We start from the raw sequence: 19,551 nt of genomic DNA, 5'->3' as shown, positions 1-19,551 counted from the left end.
CAGACGGCACATTCAAAGAGACTCTTCATCTCACTTTGTGTCAGAAATAATGGCTGCCAAATTTTTTTCCAAAGAGTCTTCATCTATTGTAGAAACTGACCCGATGACCTGTGTTTCAGCCTAGTAGATATGTTTGGTATGAATTGCTATTATTTTTCCATTAAAAGATAATTGCCTGTGTGTTCTAGGGCTCAGCTGGTGAAGATGCCTAACTGCAAATTAAATAAATCTAGAAGTTTATTGCATATCATTGTTAAATCCCTCCAGTCCCGGTCAACCCTCAACATTAAAATCTCATCAACTTTCCATCATTGCCTTCTGCAAATCTACACATTGCGTAGAGCTGCACAATTTCATATTTTTAATATCATCACAATTTCTACTTTCTACACCGTCCGCATTGCAACAGGGTGAAATATCAGAACGGCTCAGACTCATTAAACTTGTGGCTCCTGAACTTGCTGTCCTTTGAAAGGGTTTAATCCTGCATTGCAGAGTTTCCCAGTATTTAAAGTCGCTGCATGCTGGTTTCCAACTGAAATTTAAGTGTGAAAAATGTGTGTATCCAATTTGGCACAGGAATTGCCAAATGTACACCAAATCCCAAAGAAAATATTGCATTTCTTCTTGTTCTAGTTTGTTTCTTTTTGTGCAGTTTGTCAGCAATGGAGTCTCCAACTCCAACTTTACAATAAAACATATATATATATTGAGTTCTTCTAAACTGAAATAAATAAAACGAGGATGGTATAGATTATAATGTTTCTGTTTGTCCACAGAGCCACAAAATCTTTGCTGGATATGAGCAAAAAAGACTTTCTTCTTTTCCTGTATTTCATCTGTATGTGATGGCTTTTGTTGCTATGGTGACCGCTATTGTCTCACCCTTGATCTCGTAAGGTAATAAAACGGACACAGATTTAATTTGTCTGAGAGAAAAATTTCTGTCTTTGGTGTGGAAATCATAATAAAAACACAAGATTTTCACAGTTAAAACCTTCGAGCCTCCAGGAGCTTGATGACACAATGACACTGGCTCACTGGAAGATTTTTGTCATAGAGCAGCTGCTGATGTGAAGGTTTGGGCTAACCATTAAAACCTTATTTTCTTCCTAAAAACTGAATTGATTTAGAGTTGTGCCTTTTGGGTTGCTTTTTTATAATTTAAAATATATCACGCATCATATTTTCTCAATATCATGCAGTGCTAATACATTAATACCAGTTTTACAGTGGAATAATTAAGTATTTTATAAGACCCACATTGTAACAATGATTGATCACCTGCGAGTCTGTTGGTTGGCAGAGATTGGACGAGTCCACTCTGAGGCTTCCAGATGAGCAGCGCCTCCAGGACCTGGGTGTCGTGTTGCTGCTGCAGGCTGGCCAGGTGAAGCTCTTGTCTGGGCAAACCGAGAGCTTGACCCAGGCTGCGCTGCAGGCCTCTCCAGTGATCGCCCAGAAACTCCTCCGGTGACATCCCCACCAGCTGCAGCGTTAGGCCAGAGTCCAACGCCCTCTGATCAGCTGCCCAAACGTGAACTTTGACCCCGGTCCATACGCTGAACTTCCCATCGGTCACGCTGACGTTGAGTGAATACGAGCCCTCCTTCAGGTTTTCATCTGCCCAGATCTTACCATCAGCAAGGTCGACCGAGAACCTTCCCCCATCCGGGTTTTCTGACACCAGCTTGTAGGTCAGGACGTCCTGCAGGTCTTGGTCTGAAGCATGGAGTCTCCCAATGACCCGGTTGGCAAACAGCCCTCCGGAGGTAGTGATGAAGACCTCTAAAGGCACCACAGAGGGAGGATACTTGCTCTGCTCTGTGACGTTGATGTTGACCACACAGATAGAGGAGAGGGGGGGGTGGCCGCTGTCTGTCACCTGAACGGAGCAACGATCACAGTTAGTACGAATCACAACGATCGAATGGACTGATATACCAATATTGATCTTTTTTGAAAAATCACAATTGATTTTGTAAGAGACTGATTCCCATCATGAGGGTCATGCCCACAAGGGATTTCACACTGAATTTCACGTCTACCAGGTGTGTGTTTTTTCCTTGAATACTTTTTAGAGATAAATTATTATTAACAAGAAGAAAAGCAAAGATTAGAAGAAAGTCTGAAAGAGTAGCCTAATTTTGTGTTGCAAATACGTATATTTCTGCTTTCCTATCATGTTAATCGTCATGTGACTCCTCGTGTTTATCTTGCAACTCCTCGTGAGGGTCCCAATCCCAAGGTTGGGAACCACTGCACTAGATCATTAGCTGAGTAGGAAATAAGACGAAGCAACAATCTGCCACATGCATCCACTCCTTTGCTTTGTTCTGGTAAAACACTGCACAGTGTAAGGTCTTTAATGTGAGAAGAAAAAATGACCTGATCAGTTAATGCAGGGGTCCCCAAACTTTTTCCTGTGAGGGCCACATAACTTTTCCCTTCTCTGATGGGGGGCCGGGTTCAGTTTGTAACAGAAAAAGTGTGACAATCGCAGGGGTGCCTAAACGTAAAAATGTATTGTTTTCCAGAAAGCCACACATAACCAAATAACCCTTTCCGGGTTCTTCACAGAAAAAAATGTCAGGAAATAAATAATAACACTATTAATGAAATAAATAATAATAGTTCAGGGGGCCGGGCCAAATGTGGGGGCGGGCCGTATCCGGCCCGCGGGCCTTAGTTTGGGGACCACTGAGTTAATGGGTCATGAGTCACAACTCTACAGGCACAAAGAGATAATAGAAATAATGCTGTTGGATTACTTTCACTGCTTCTTCTTTCCTTCTGAACTGTTTGTGTCTAGTGATACTCTAAATGCTTTACACACTGACCAGAGGGAATCCCTGGATAAAACAGATTTTTTAAAGCATTGATATGGTGAAATATGCAGCTATTTTTATCAAAATATCATAACTCAGCAGTTTTTAAACCCCAAAAAACACTTTCACCAGCCAAAAGAAATTCATGCAATACAATCCACTGATATGCTTATTCAGCTGTGCTCAAAATGCCTTCAGGTCATCATCTTGAACAGCCTTGAACACTGTGACCTCATAATAACCTTTTTTTAATTATTATTTCTAAAGGGAACAGTAAACTTTATGACACTACTTAAGGATTCTGGTTGAACGGTTTCTTATAATATTATCACTTGTGAAATTAATTTACAGCGCTGGACATTCAAACCGGTTTCACGCCCGTCCTTGGTGATGCTAATATTGAGAAGGTGTGACTCCACTTCCTATCAGAACTAATAGAAAAGGCAATTATTGGCAGTCAAATTGGTAATTAATCAGCAAATTGTTGTGTCAGCCAGACGACTTCTGATCCACAGTTGGCAATGAAAATTATTTAAACACTTTCTCTAATGTTGGCCAGTGTGTTCGCAGCAGCAGTGTCAGCAACGCAGCAACTGAGGCCACGAGGGACACTCTGCACTGCATCAGCACTTTCTCGCTGAAACAGGATTACAATAAACACTTTGTTTTTATAGTGTGACAATTTGTGAGATTTTCACTTTATAGTCATAAGATGAAATACTGAGATTTGTCACATATGGCTTTGCATTGTTTTTATCTCCCACTGGGTGGAAACAGTGTAGGAAGGACGATGACAGACAAACGTCTAGGAGCTTGTGTATAAATCATATACTGTTTTCACAGCCTCCTGACCTGTATCTTGAGCTGATGGTAGGGTTTGACTTTCTTCCTGAGTGGAGCAGAAAGTGACAGCAGGCCACCCTGGTCGATATGGAAACGGCGTTCCTCGTTGCCGCTGACGATGTGGAAGGAGAAAGGCGGGCCGTTCTTCGGCGTGTCCTTGTCGGTAACCACAAGCTGGAGGATGCTGCTACCGAGTGACTCGCCCTCCTGTGGGAGATGAGGTTTAATTCATTCATCTTTTTCATTAAATTCAATTATTTTTGTAGTTATTTATTTTAAATACAACTAAAAATCTGCTGTAGTATCCAGATACACTTAACAGTTATTGTTTGGCATATTTTAGCCATTAAGTCAGCTGTATTACTGTCAATTTCTTTTTTGAGGAGGGCAATTTTTAACCCTTTACTGACAGTCGAGGTTGACAGGAAACATGGTGCATTCAATGCTCCAACAACAGAGATCTGAAGGTGGTCTGCTGGACAAAAAAAACATAAAAACCCACTGAAATTCATTATTCTTACCACAACATCTGTCCACTGTGATGGATTACCTACCCAAAGCCATCTTAAAAAGCTCTGGAAGTTGATTTTCATGGCCTACTGAATAGGAATGTAGGTTATCAATCTAAAAACTTACAGCGGGCTTTGGGAGTTAGGCAGCAATAAAGTACACACAGTTTGGAGTTAATGGACTAAAACACGCAACACCTCCAGTGGGGTTTTTCAACTTTCAATTAGAGCATGCAGCACAAAACACAGTCCTGTTTTGTCAAGAAAAGATCAGAGTGCGAGGAAAGCACTGGTGCAGCTTTTTGGCCAGTAATACTGAAAGTGTGTGTGTCAGGGTTAGGAGTTTGATTCCTTGTACAGGTCAGTGGTCTGAGCAAGGCATTGATGATGAAGGGGAATCACCTTCCCTGCACAGGTTTTCCCTGTGGACCTAGTGTGGGACTAAAGTGGGTGCTACGGGGTAAGTGTGATACAACAGGGAGTCGTTCTGTGGGGTGACCGCATGGAGAGAATAAATGTTAAATTAAGGATTGGACACGGTGTCTGAGCAGTGAGTTTTCACTTACCGCTTAACTTCTGTGCATGGAGAAATACGCTAAAGTTTAAGTTTAATGTCTAGGGCACATACCGTCATCTGTGGAGAGCAATCTGCCTTTCTGTTTTAAAGCTTTGTATTTATCACTGTCCATAGTAAACGAGAACAAACTTAATAAGATTGTTAGTATGTCTACTTAGATTACAGGTGAACAACAGCACAGGATGACACTGCTCTGTGACAGAGTACTGAGGAAAGGGCAGAGTCATGTATCACATCCTCTCTGTAGCGAATATGAGCCGTTACCATCAGAGCATCCTTCATATACTCCAGTATTGCTCTGTTAAACAAATATCTGTGATATGATATTATTTTCTAATTCATCCTCCTCAACAGAAACATGTGACAGATGCAGTGCAGCACAGAGAATACTTAAGTGGAGTTAAATTTGGGGGTGAAACACGTTCACATTGATTATTCATGTGTCACGGTGGATGCTGGAGTGAAGACAAACTTCAGTCAGCGTTTCCAGAAGTAAAGGTATCAACACAGATGCAGCATGATTTATCACTCGATCCTTTCAGGACTTTCTCAAACAGAACGAATTACCTGTCCATCTGCTGCTTTTAGTGAAATACTAAAATTTGACTGCAGCCTAATGCGGAGCTCCTGCAACAGTTGTGCCAGTCATAAAGGAGGGCATCCAACAGTGACAAATAGTCAAAGAGAGGATGCTGCCACCGACATGCAGCACCTGCAAAAAAAAGTGACAGCTCCTTTCCCCGTTTGAATAGCATCCATCTGCTTAATGCAGCTTTCTTCATCAGGCCGAGCTGGCTGTGGCAGACATCAGCAGATGGGTATCACAGAGTCTGGATTCATCACCACACAGAGCCGACGCCATGGCTTGTGAACAAACTTTCCCTGTGGCTGGATGGGAGTTTCAGAGCCTGGGGAGCTGCAGCAGGTGGAGTGATGGTGACTTTAATTGTCAGTGAGCAACATCCGGTGTGGCTGGAACAGTGTGGTGATCGGCCTGCCAGCGGCATGAACACACATGTATGAAGACAAACGTATGTATGCACTGACCTACGGCAACTACCTCACACTGAAGGACGCAGTGACACAATCTCTCTCACACACAGAAGCGGAGGTTAAATTGCCTGTTAAAAGTTTTTCCACACCGGCACACTTGTCCCTGTAATTAGAGGTTTTAGGTGAAAAGGTGCCACTGATGTCCTGCAAGCAACACACACACACACACACACACACACACACACACACACACACACACACACACACACAGCATCAAAACATGACCGCTGTCTGCTGCTTTGATCCCCACGAACTTCAGAAACACTGCTCTGCTTTTCCTCTCTGAAGAGTTTCACTCTTGAACTCACAGATTTAATGAGCTTTGGGCGCCGTAGACATGATCAGGCGGCACTTTCAGATCAGCATGTTCTCACCAGAGTGTGTTGGAGAAGTTATAATGTTACAGAGAGACAGACATATTGATAGAGAACATCTGATCTTTAGTGGTTTCTCTTTAATTATCTCATTCATCTGTCTTCATTATCACCTGACCCTCACCCTCATGATGTAGTCAGGAGCAGAGTGGGCAGATGTTAGCGGCCTTACTTGAGGATGATTTGGCACAACTGATTGATTTGGCGAATACCGTATATTCTTTTTCATGTCACTAAAGGTGAACAAACTACACTGGCTTTCTTCTCATATTCAGTCAAAGAGTCAAAGCGAGTCCCCTCTGCTCATATTTTTTAATTGAGTTGTCAAATTTCACACATGAATGCGACTGCTGCTTCCCCCCTCTGGACACCGAGGGTTATTTGCGGGAGCTTATGAACAGGCCACACTGGGTGAATTTGTTATTTTACATATCACGTGTTGACTTTTTGTTGATTCAGTGGTTTGTGTGAGGTTGGCCTTTTTTTTCTACCGCAGGCAGTGGGGTGCCAACATTTTATTCAACTGCTCCAGGCTATGAATGGAGTTGGTGTCTGAACACAAAACAAAGCTGTTTTTCTCAACCAGAACACACTGAAAAGAATCTGTCAGACTCGCCTACGGTGTCCCACAGGCGTCAAATCAATTAATATGACAGAATTAAAGGGCAAAAAGTGTACTTCTAATCACCAGGGGGAACGCATTTGATGGATTTTTTTTCAGAAGTCAAATGGGATGAAACATTTTTTATAACTTGTAAATGAAGCATTCTGATGCACTATTGAGATGAAAATGGACGGAGAACAAACATATTCAGATTTTATAAATCAAAGTTTTTAAAGGCTGTAGCACCATGGCAACACATCCATCCTGTTGAGCAGACATAAGCAGACTCTCACACCCTGTTGAGAGTAATTCAACTCTCTGCATATTTTACAGTCTTTAGTCCTGAGCCAAGCTTTCACTTGCTTGTTTTTGCTGCTCATCCATGATGTACCTGCTTCCCTGCCACTTTCTATTTGACAACAGCTCAACAGATGCCATGTGTGTGTTGGATTTTGCAGTGAAAAACAAAATGCGGGGGTGTTTTGACGCTCATGATATACCACTGGGTACAATGTTTTGAGTCATGAATTACTTCCATCTGAAAGAAATAGAATCCCAAAGAATAAAGGTCTGACTGCACCATGTTCAAATGCCGAGCTTAATGTTCAGTGGATTTGAACAAGGTAACTTGTAAGTTAACGGAAAACAAAAGGGCTCACCACAGTTTGTGCTACGGACTGAACAGCTGAACATGTGGTCAAACAGGCTCCTTATCAATAAGTTAAATCTTTGGATCTACACATTTCACGTGGGTGCCATATTTTTCATTAGAAATTGCAAATGTTGAGGGTGCCCAGTGGCTCACCTGGTAGAGTACATACCATTAAGGCTCAGTCCTTACCGCAGCAGCAGCCTGTGATTGACTCCGACTCAGGCCCTTTGCTGCACGTCATCCCCTCTATCTCTTCCCTAACTTTTCTGTCTCCCTCTTACTGTCCCTATCGTAGCAAAGCCAACAATGACCCAAAAAATAACTTGTTGTCAAGTTGTCAAAAGGCGACAAGGTTGCTGGTCCACCTTTCAGTATCTGAATGTTACGTGCAAGTTTGACCTGTACTCGTGTAGATAAACATGGTGGAGATGTTCAGGGTGACACACCTGCAGCAGCAGACTGTGGTTGACCTGGGAGAAGACCGGCGGGTTGTCGTTAACGTCAGTGATGGTGATGGTGATGAGGACTGCGGACGACAGAGGAGGATCTCCTTCATCGGCTGCCTGTACTGTCAGAGAGTAATGGGTGATCTGGAGAGGAGAGAGAGGTGAAGTTGTTTTTATTCTTTTTTTGTACATTTTTTCCCCAGTGTATTTGGTTTTGTTTTCTTTTACTTTCTGACTCGTTTCTCTGCATTTCTTTTTCTGTCTATGTCTGTTTAATCAATCATCCTTTATTTCTCGTGTTTGTGAAATGAAACAATATAAAATCAATCTTTATATCTGTCATTTTTCTTTGATCATTTCTGTTTATTTGACACACACAGAAACACACTGACCTCCTCTCTGTCCACTGAAGTCCGGACAGTGATTTCTCCGCTGCGAGGGTGAATAATGAACTGCTGCAGAGGGTCTCCGCTCACTATGGAGTAACGCAGCAGATTGTTGATCGGACCATCCTCATCAGTGGCTGTTACCTGGAGGAAAAGACAGGGGACAGGAGAATCATACTTTATTCCAGATATAGAAATTCTCTTTTGTTTTGCTTCCTTCTGAGGGATGTGAAAATGAAAAAGTGCTATTCTGTAGCTAATTATGACCTAGAATATTTTCTTTCTAGCCACAACTTTAAATTAAACTAAAATAATAGCTTGTTTTAGCATCAGCTTTAACTGGATGATGATATTTGCTCAACTTAGACTTTAATTCAACAACTATGTAAGCTTGTTCAAGCTTTGGTTTTAACTTGACAACAAAAAGGTATTAGCTTAGTTTTTCTCTGAAACACTGACACAAGGACTTTATTAGTTTGTTTCAGCCTATGCTTTACCTTGACTACAATGATTGCTTGCTGTAGCTTTACCTTGACCACCAGACTGTTTTAATCTTGGTTTCAACAAGACAAAATTATTAGCTTGTTTTAGCTCATCCGTCCTGATGACAACACTGGCTTGTTTGAATCTTGTTTTTAACTTTACGTTAAAATTGTTTTTTCTTCTTTCCTTTAACTTTAAAACAAAAACGGGTTGTTCCCTTTGTTTTAGGTTGTTTTTGTCTTTTTTCTGTTTGCCACAACACAAAGATCAACATTTAATCATCAACATTTATTTTCCTTTACTTGTCTTTTTTTCTTAAAACAAATGAAAAATCTATAAATAAGAGCGATTTCTCCACCTTGTTTTGTTTTAAAATGATGGTATTTATTTTGTGATAATTCTTCAAACAGAACTCGCACAATAATCTTCAATGGTAGACGGTTTCATTTGTTTAAAAGACTTTTGGCTTAAAAATAGAGAAAGATGACTAACTGAAATGGAGACCTCTTACAATAAGACTTTGGTCTGAGCTCATCCTGTCCTTGTTTTCCTCTTCATTCTTTAACTCCTAACAATGAATCCTATAATTTTCTCCAGACAGAGGACCCTCTCCAACAATCTTGGGAAAACAGTTCAACATTTCAAACAGTGACATGGTGCAGTTAAATGGTAAAAACTGAGAAAGAGAAACAGGGGATGAGGAGAAGAAAAAATGTCAAATATGAAACCATGTGATTACAGACTCATCATCCAGCCGTGGTCTGACCATCAGCGAGCCACTGAGCTGTGTTATTGCTGTGTTATCTCTGCTGCTGGCCTGACATGATGGCTGACATGTTGTCGGATAACTTTGTGTGTGTGTGTGTGTGTGTGTGTGTGTGTGTGTGTGTGTGTGTTTCACCAGTTTTTTTTGTGTATGTACGTCATTGACAGGTTGCCAGTTCATCTAATTCTGCCTTATTGTTACGGTGTGAATTATCAATCTCTGTGATTATCTTGCATTGAATTGAATTCAGTGCCTTAGCCTGAACTTTGTTTTTTATTTTATTATCTGTCAGGTTAAGGTAAGGGGCTAGGGAATGCAATATGTTAATGAGTGTCCTCACAAAGATAGAAATATATGTGTGTGTGTGTGGGGGGGGGGGGCACAGAAAATTATGTTCTGAAGTGACAGATAATGAAGAAATATCCTTCTTTAAATTGAACTTTGGAAATATATTTAATCTAAAGTAAAATTCAATTCAGTGATTCAATTAAAGATTACTTACGTTTCTGTGTCTATGATGTATGAATGTGCCGCCGTGTGCTCTGTGTGTGTGTGTGTGTGTGTGTACTTGAAGAATTCATGATAAAGTGCATTAATTTATGTAATGTAACCTTCACTTCAACATTTTCTGTCCCTGCTTGCTGTGCAGTGCTCTGAGGACGTTTACTGTCACTCACCTGCTCAGTTGCTGGTGTTGAAGTAAAGTTTTCTCAATGATCTGCTTATTGTCAACATTTAGGTCCAACACCAATGTTACCCTAAAACGTCTTGTATACATCCTGTGTAACGGTACATGTATTCTTCCCAAACTGTTCGTGTAGTTGTGTTAACTAAATGTTTTATCAGCCTTGTACACGAAGGCCCCAGTTGTTTTTGCTACATATCAAGCCTTAGCATTAACAGCTGTTTACTTACCAGTTTTGACAAGATCTTCAGCTATCGTTGTGTTACAGTACAAGAGATTATAATACGTCCTCTGAGCAGCTACTTCTTCAGACTGGACGCTACAGTGAGGAGATGGGCTGGCAGGGCTGGAGTTAGCTGGTTAGCATGCTAACCTCAGCAGAAGAAAAGAAGTCATAGAAATAGAAGCAAAACAAGGGGGTTGCTTTCCACCTCTGGAGACAGCTCTCAGCGAGTGGGGGGGGTAAAAGTTTGACGCTGAACTCACAACGTTTTTTCTAGACTGGTAAGTAAACAGCTGTATGAAATTTGGCCAATGAGCTACAAACCTTTACACTCAACCAGCAAACCGTGACCCCAAAACTGAGGCACGTGTGGAACTGTGAATTCAGCATACCATCACATCCCAACGAGTACAGCATTTTTGTATGTACTGTATATCTACAAATACTGGCGTCCATTTCTGCAAGTGTTTTTTTGTGTAACTACATATGTATGTGCCTTCATCTCTACCTTCATCACCAGGCTTCCAGGCGTCAGATCCTCTGATATCTCAGTGCTGTAGTCGCCCCGTCCGAAAGCCGGTGTGTTATCATTCACATCCGTCACGTTGATGATAAAAGTGGTGATGTCGCTGAGAGACGACTTCCCACGACTTCCCTCCACAGACAGGTAGTACTCCCGGGAAACTTCAAAATCCAGCGGTGCGATGAGGAGCAGAAGACCTGCAGTCCACAGAGTGAACACTGAATTATTCTTACTGAAAAGTATAAGTAGATGCTGTTGTCGTTTGACCTATTTGTACAAAATCTAAATGAGAAACGGAAAAATCGACTGCATGATCGAAATTAAATCAGAGGAAGTTCAACTCACAGGCCTGTTAGATACTTTAGGTTTTATTTTGCATTATTGACCAGGTGGCTTAACACAAGTGCACTGGTGTGCAGTGTTGTGATTTAATGTTACAGGATTTGTCACGGGTGATAAAATCCTTGAATTTTAAACACTCACCTCTGATACAAAACATACAGAGTTCACCAAGCTGCCTGCAGCAGTTTATGAGCAGAAACACAGCGGGATTCATAATACACATGAGCATGGTCTTGGTTTCGTTCTGTGTGGTTCTACAACCTCTTCACCCTCATCAGATTCACCGGTGGGTCCATCATTACAAATACATGCTGCTTGGCTGAGCACTCGTCAGAGTCACACAACTTTGTTTCAAATTCAAGTCAAGATCCCAAGTTTTTCTTATTGGCTACCAAATATTTCAGGCTGAACTGTGGGAAGATATGGATCACATTAAACACCACACAGAGTATGGCACAGCTATATAAAACATCTGAGGTTCAAGTTATTCTTTCAGTTTACATTCCCAGAGCTTCCATGACTTTTTAGAGGGGTAAACAGTAACACTGAGGCTGTAATGCTATTTTTTTCACCAGGAAAAACACACTGGATGGATGAAAAAGGGAAAATAACAAAATTGGGAAGTTTGCAATATTAAGATCTGTAGTTACCACCTGTGTGGCAAAGAGTTTTAAGTTTGGCCGGTAGGAGGCGCTGAGACTGAGATGTTCTGAAACTGTCACCGCTCTGCATCGGCTCAACTTCCATCAGTCTAGGCCGTAGCTTGTGCTGCAGTGTGTAGACATGCTTCAAATTAAGCATGTTAACACGTAATCCGGCATAGTGGCTGCAACTGACAATTATTATTCATGTTGATTAATCGGTTGATTTTTGATTTTTTTAATCATTTAGTCTCAATATTGTCACAAAAAAGTCACAAATGTCCAACACAATTTCCCACAGATCAAGATAATGTTTTCAAATTTCTTGTTATTTTTCTAATCAAAAGTCCAAAACACGATTTAGCAAGATAAAACACAGGAAACGTAAAATCCTCACATTTGAGACATTTTGTACTTGATAAATGACTAAAATGATTCATTAACTAATTATTATCAAAACGCCTGATGAATTATTTTCTGCAGATCTGCTAATTAATTGACTAATCCTTTCTCCAGCTTAGCACTGAGCTCAACATGCTGCTGAGACAACTAAGGGGTTGGATCAGTGTAAACTGTTAGTGCTGCATGAAAAGTCAAGAGACAGACACAAAGAATGACCGAATGACTCACAAAGGAAACGTCTGTACAGGACGAGATTTTAGCTGAAAGAATCCTGATTCAGATCAGCGACTCTCACGGCTGCTGCTTTTCAGTTGCACATCCGAACTGTCATCATCCCCCCTCTGTGTAAACTACTGTTGCGCTGCTCAGCTTGAATGCCCATCATTTTGGAGTGCAGGATGAATATTATGTAGTGACAGACGTAATATGCTGTTTAAAATGGATGTTCTTATGGTACAAGCAAGCCGCTGTGAATGATAATATCCACCATAAGTCAAACACACAGTGTGTGTGTGTGTGTGTGTGTGTGTGTGTGTGTGTGTGTGTGTGTGTGTGATCACGTGACATATCGCATGAACTCTCACTTTTGTCAGCTCAGTGAAGCTGTGAGTTTAACCTTTCAGGAACTATAAATCTCTCCACAGCTGGCTGCCGTCTCCATGTGTTATCTGTCATCCACATGTGAAGTCTAATCTCAGTTTATGGCAGCGATAAAAGAGGCGTCAGAGCTCTTAAAGGGATATACTGTGTCATGTCCACTTTTTTTGTTTGTTATTGAATCACTCCTCTCAGTCCAGATGGGCTGAAGTCCTCATTCACCTGATCTGTTGTAAAGCTGCTCCACTTTAACAGAGTCACCTCTTCACCTCCTGCTCTCATCCTCCTCTGGTCATTTCATCAACAGCCGTGTTCCTGGATATTTGGAGTGTGCGCTTTCTATTGGTTATAAATAACTTGACTCTGCACCGGAGGAGTGACTAATACATTATTATTAATACTATTATAAAAGAGTGGAAAAGCTATGGAAAGAATGGGTCAATTTGCTGGTTACTAGATCTGGAAAATATTAGTCGAACTACTTACTTCAGATTAAATAATTAACTTTGATAATTGATTGATCATTTAATCCAATTTCCAAGCAAAAATGCCGACCCTGAGTTACATCCCCAGGTATTTCATTTATTTTATTACAAATTTTAATTTTAATATTATGGACCAAACAATTAACGGATAAACTGACTGATTGAGCTGTGAAATGTAATTGGCAGATTAATTAATTAGAAATAAAAAAATAAAAAATGATTACTTTCAGTGCCACTAGTAACATTCTTGTTTTCTTCTTCCAAAATGTAACATATTATTTCAAACCTTTATCGGACTAAAATAAGGTACATGTTTTATTTCAGCTGATTATTGGCGTAGAGGTTCACCTCGCTAAAAGAAACAAATCTGATGAGCAAAGGCAGAAAGCTGATAGTAGATTTGTGTAAAGAAGGCTGTCTTCTCTTGAAAAGCTTCTTCTGAGGTGTTTCTTTTTTTTTTTTTTAAAGGATAATTCTGGCAATATTTATATATATATATATATATATATATATATATATATATTTATTTTTCATATAATCAACTAATCCCCTATTGTCTGTGTGTCCAACGCCTGATATACTGTATCTTATTCCTCTGAGCTTCAGAGCTCCATTGTTTCCAAAAATGATTAAAAACACAACAGTGAGACACACTGCTGCACTGGGTGACATTTTCTTTCATTATCACGATCACACACTGTAGTTTATTTTGACTCAATACCACATGCACTGATCTGCTGCTACTCACTAGAGCATCAAATGTGGATTAATCCACCACTGAAGTATTCCCAAACAAATCCACTATTTCCTCCTGTTTGAGTAACGTTTGCTGAAACCAGTGAGCAGCCGTTTTTGGAAATGACTGATAGTTTTATAAAATGAAACCATATATTTGTGAATCATTTGTAAAGAGTTACATCCTCAGTAGGATCGAATGGGTTTGGAGCTGAAAGCCACAGACAGAGTAGGAAAGTCAGTAAGTGTTGACGGACTAATGCATTGTTGGTTTTGGTCTTTTTTTTTGGGATTTGTTGACAATAATAACTGCAGCCTTATCCTTTAAGAAAGAAGAGTAAACAATGCTCATTCATCCTTTGTTGGATTAAAAGAATCAAACATATGAAGAACATTACATTTATGACAACAGCAGAATTGCTGCTTCAGTTGCTTTTCCCCTCTTCATACAATCTCTCTAACACCTTTCCGTACCCCTCTCAGTCCTCCCGCTCCTCTCTTCTTCCCTTAATAATAAAGCGTGACTCACTGGTAAACTCCAATCTAAATCACATATTGCTCAACTGCCGACAAACCAAATCTAAACATGTAATTTGTGCCGTAGTGAAACTGTCCTTGCCAGCTTTTATAGATACGATTGCTTGGAGGCAGGAGGTCGACTAATAACGTTTCAATCTTTAGAGTATTATGCTGAACAAATTCTGAAAAGACTGGATGACTCTGACAGCGAGCTTACTGTACCACACAAAGCCCGAGTATCTGTCGGCTGCAGCTCGTCGTATCCAGCAGAATGTGTGGATGAAACACCCACAGCCTGTTTTCCTGGGCTGCCAGCCAGTCTCTTGAACCACACTTCATTATGACAAAACAAAATGGGATCCAACAAAAACAACCATCTACCATTCCCCACAAACTAAACACCTCCAGGTTTCAACAAGTAAATTATTTGCACCACGTACACACAGCACAGATCTGACTTTATTGATTTTTCTGAGATCAAGGAGATTTGCACAGCCAGCCTGAGTCAGAATGATCCAAGCTGCTATTTATTCATTTGCTTATTTTTCTACCTTCTGCTGAGAGACAGCTGAATGAGAAACTGGAGCTCATATCAATGCTCTGCATCTCACTCATACTCTTCTGTTATTTCTTACTTGGCCACTACATTCAAAATCTTTTTTTTTATCACGGAGCAGCTCTCCTTATTATTTCTTACATATTTAAACACCAGCTAATGTTTGAGTGGCTTGATTAAGAGCACACACTTCTAGCAGACAGGATGAATAAACAGTTTCTACATTCACATCACGTTTGAGTCACATCTGACTCATAGTTATGAGACTCTGACCCAGAGTAACATGAATTAAAGGTGTGTATCCGCCACGTTTAAACCCTAAATCTTAACCCCAACCTTAAGAAGACTGATAAAACAAACATGAATGTATCCTACTAACAAGTACTGTGTGTATCAAAAGCCTGATGTATCTTATTCCTTTGAGCTGTAGAGCTCCACTGTTTCCTAAAATGATTAAAAACACTTCAGTGAGACACACTGCTACATGTTCCTTCATTACCATGAACACACACACACTGTAGTTTGATTGTGATCACACACTGATCTGTTGTCCCAAATGCTCACTAGAGCACCATGTGTGGATTAATCCGTCGCTGTAAATAGTCCCCAATCGAATGCGCTACATCCTCCTGTTTGAGCAACATTTGCTAAAAACTATGGTGACCTGCTGTTTTTGGAAATTATTGAGCCTTTTTCCAAATGTAAAATATATAGAAATCTCAATCTATATATTTGTGACTAATTTTTTAAAGATTATTACAATACACTTTTTAGATCTTGGTCATTTTTAACTATGTATTTTAACCAGATGAAGAATTTTGGTGATCGGACATCTGGATCTTTAAGTCATCAGAGAAAGAAGCAGAGGAGGAAGGAATCCTAACCGGGAGAAGCTGACGGCAATTTTTTTTTATTCTATTTATCTATTTATTTGTTGATCTATCAAAATTTTGTTGAGCTTTTGGGTTTTATTGGTGCGAGTCTCTCTGGCTGTGTGTGGTCGGCTGGAGAAGGCGGAGGAGGTTGGTAGTCATGTTGTTTCTTTTATTGTCTGCTATATAAAAAAAACAACCTATAAAAACACAGTCAAAGTAAAGATCCATCCAGCTAACCTCAGCTGGGAACCTTGCAAAAATTCAAAATGCCCTCTGACACACATTCCCTCTTTAACAAAGAGGTGAGACTGTCACTGCACCGATTTCCCATCGACCTTTCCCTCCTTCCAACACTTGTCACTGCTGCAAGTTCAAAAAGCTCCTTTTGTTCTATAAAGACAAAACTGTGCCCTTTTGTACTATTACTGGGCATAATTTCCATTTTAACATTTCCCTCCACATTCACACGTGTCACATTGTGAACTGCAGAGACCACCAGAGGCTGGCTCTCTTCTTTGTAAGTCGTGATTTTGTAGGTAATTATGCTAATGTGTGAGGTTTACTGTGGCAGTGACTTATAGCTGTTAAGCTCCTGCATGTTGTGTCTTTAATATACACGGAGATGTGGTTAGTGTGCTGCAGCTCGTGCTTCCCAAGTTCCTGTCAATAAGGGTTCCTATCTGTGTTTTGTGTTTTGCTCAAAGCAGTCTGAGCTCATTCTGCACAGCGTGAAGCAACTTCTCAGAAAGAAGAAACTGGGAGCAGGTGATTTATCACTGTCAACTTAAATGACTCTCTTTCCCATATCTTATTGTGTACACACACACACACACACACACACACACACACACACACACACACACACACACACACACACACACACCAAGTGCAGGCTTTAGAAACTCAAACTCAAGACTTTTAAATGCTTAAAGTGATTCAAACTGACAACAATTTAAAACTCAAATAACATAAACAACATTAACTTTTCTTGGACTGTAACTGGGCCACAGTACAAACCACACACACACACACACACACACACACACACGATACTCATTACCATAAAGTATTCCCTTGCTCTTCCCTACTCTAAGTCTCTACTTAATTTCTGATTTGATTATTGAAACCAAACACGGACGTGTACAACATGAAGTTAGCAGGTGATAAAATACAGAATGCAGCTCTGTTGGTGCAGAGAGTAACATTTAAGTTTAACCTTGACCATCACAGCTATATGTCCAAGTCCAGCTCCCACCCTAACCTGAACTTAAACCCAGTTCTGACCTTAAACCTCATTCCTATTCAACGTAACTTTTTGTTCAACTTCTCCATTATTAGGAGACAGCAGGTGTTTCCTCTTTACATGGGAGTGCGCCTTGTTTACTGAAGTGTAATGTGTTTGTTTCTTTGTCAGATGATTCTTGTTAGTTATGCCATTTGCTTCTTCTCTCTTAGCTGAAATAATTACAAACATTCATGTAAGACAAGGGGGAGATTTCTTTATCCAGCAGCTCGTCTCTCAGTACCGATCAGGAAACTGCTGCAGTGCAGTTGTTGTAGCTAGATTTTTTAATCCACTGTTTGTTTATCAAGGACAAGGAAACAGCATTAACCACTGCCACATGCCTCAGCATTTGAAACCTGAGCTAGTCTGCAATGCTTCGCCCCTAGATGGGCCGTTAAAATACACGAAACTCAACAGGAACAGACGACTGATCCCTCTTTAAAAAACTGTTTCAATCTGAGTCTAAAATGGTTCCAGTTAGGATTCAAATTCAAAGATACTGTACAGCAGCTACACGCATGTGCCGTAGCTCCTTAAAAAACAACTATAAATGCAGCTCGACTTTCCAAAAACTTTCATCTGAACACGAATGCACATCTATGTGAATATGACTGATGACAACAAGTCTTACAAGCTAAAATTCACACACAAACATCAAAGTAATGTTTATACTGATGTACTCATAGTGACAATAATACTGAGAAGTTTTATATTTTCCATGCTGCATGTTCCACTGTTCATCCCTGTGAATCAGTGTCTCAGATGTGAGGGGTTGACAGCGAACCTTGTGTGGACTGAAACACTTCTCTGTGATTCACAGAAACACTTACACTGTCATGTTGGGTAAACCTAGTGTCTCAGCACCGACTGCAGTGTGTCAAGTGTTTTGAAAAACACCTTCTGACTGAGGGCCAGTGTCAGATATACTGTTTACAACTGCACTCTGAACGGCTTCCTTAGAGAGGTTTCCAGATGACGCAGTACATCCATAATTTATTTATATAATATTTAATCATTCTGTGGACATCAAAAAACAAAACTCATAAATTATCAGCAGTGGTCTCAACAAGCCAGTGAGTCATCCTCTTTTCATCATGAGGACGAGGAAAGCTAATTAAAAATTAACTTTAACAAAAACAAAGAGAACTTTGTACTACTGTCTGTGTTTTAATCAACTTTGTGATGAATCAAATTCCTCTCAGCCTCTGATAATGAGAGAGCAGCAGTGATACAGATGGGACAGAGTGAGCTCTTCACAAAACACAAACAAGTTTTTCATTTCTGTTCTTATAACCACGCTCCATCATGTGGTTCCTTGATCAGTCTGGTGATTATTAGAATGACCACAAATTCAACCAGTCTAACAGTATTTCTTTTAGATCTTTTCTGTCAAAGCTTTGCAAGATCTAATTTCTGCAGAATGGCTAAAAATGTCACAGATCATTCATTTCAGTATTAGGAGCCAAGATCAAATAAAATCAAACCTCAACTTCTCAGCCAATAAATAAATTAATCCATGTGGGACTTTTTCCCCCTTTAATTCTCAGGCCTTTCACCTCAACTGACTCCATCAATTTAAATTTAAACTTCAACATCTGTATCCTTAAGTCTTAAGGTTACCTTTTCATCCAGGTTGTTGGAAGCCGTGCGTGGTCTGACAGCAAACATGTCGTGAATTTGGGACAAAACAGTCCCTGAATGAGAGTCAACTTTCTTAAAGGGATAGTTGATAGTAGATGCTTTAAGCTAACTACCAACTGTTCATGACTAAATGCTCATGATCTCATTGGGTTCACGCTCAAAAATATAACGTAACTTCTACTTCCATTATCAAAGCCAAAGTTATAAATGTCAGCATATGAATAGTGTAGTCTGCAGTAAACTGCATCATCTTTTTTCAGAAAAGCAGCTGCCATTTCAGTCATTTTGGCTGCAGTAATCATATATACTGATCGGTGTATTAATCGAGTCTAGATGCAAGTTGAGAGAAAGTTCTTTAAAGTTTAAACAGGAGAACAACACAACAGTTCTGAGACAGACCACTTCTGGAACTAGTTCACGGCCTTGAATCGATTTCTAGGGCAGTAGTGTGAGCTGGTTATAATGGGATCTGTTCGAGTTTTCATTCCTATCACTGACATTTCTTTGCACAAATGCTGACT

The 19,551-nt window shown here is 40.2% G+C and overlaps 1 protein-coding gene across 2 annotated transcripts in view; it reads right to left on the bottom strand.

Annotated features, from left to right (window-relative positions):
• The window catches only part of fat2 (FAT atypical cadherin 2), a 91,671-nt gene that overhangs the window by 26,795 nt on the left and 45,325 nt on the right, over positions 1 to 19,551 (bottom strand). For both annotated transcript variants that reach the window (XM_023398141.2, XM_087171709.1), the window contains exons 16-20: positions 10,938 to 11,149; positions 8,279 to 8,416; positions 7,887 to 8,030; positions 3,681 to 3,878; positions 1,285 to 1,885 (exon numbers count right to left, since the gene is read on the bottom strand). In XM_023398141.2, coding sequence (XP_023253909.2) covers positions 1,285 to 1,885; positions 3,681 to 3,878; positions 7,887 to 8,030; positions 8,279 to 8,416; positions 10,938 to 11,149 — 1,293 coding nt within the window. The remainder of the gene's footprint in view (positions 1 to 1,284; positions 1,886 to 3,680; positions 3,879 to 7,886; positions 8,031 to 8,278; positions 8,417 to 10,937; positions 11,150 to 19,551) is intronic.

This window comes from Seriola lalandi, unplaced genomic scaffold (assembly GCF_002814215.2).
Source record: "Seriola lalandi dorsalis isolate HSWRI2012SDOR001 ecotype SW California unplaced genomic scaffold, Sedor1 jcf7180002054972, whole genome shotgun sequence".
NCBI lineage: Eukaryota > Metazoa > Chordata > Actinopteri > Carangiformes > Carangidae > Seriola > Seriola lalandi.
The sequence above is the reverse complement of the archived record's forward strand: the minus strand, read 5'-3'. Positions and strand labels throughout refer to the sequence as shown.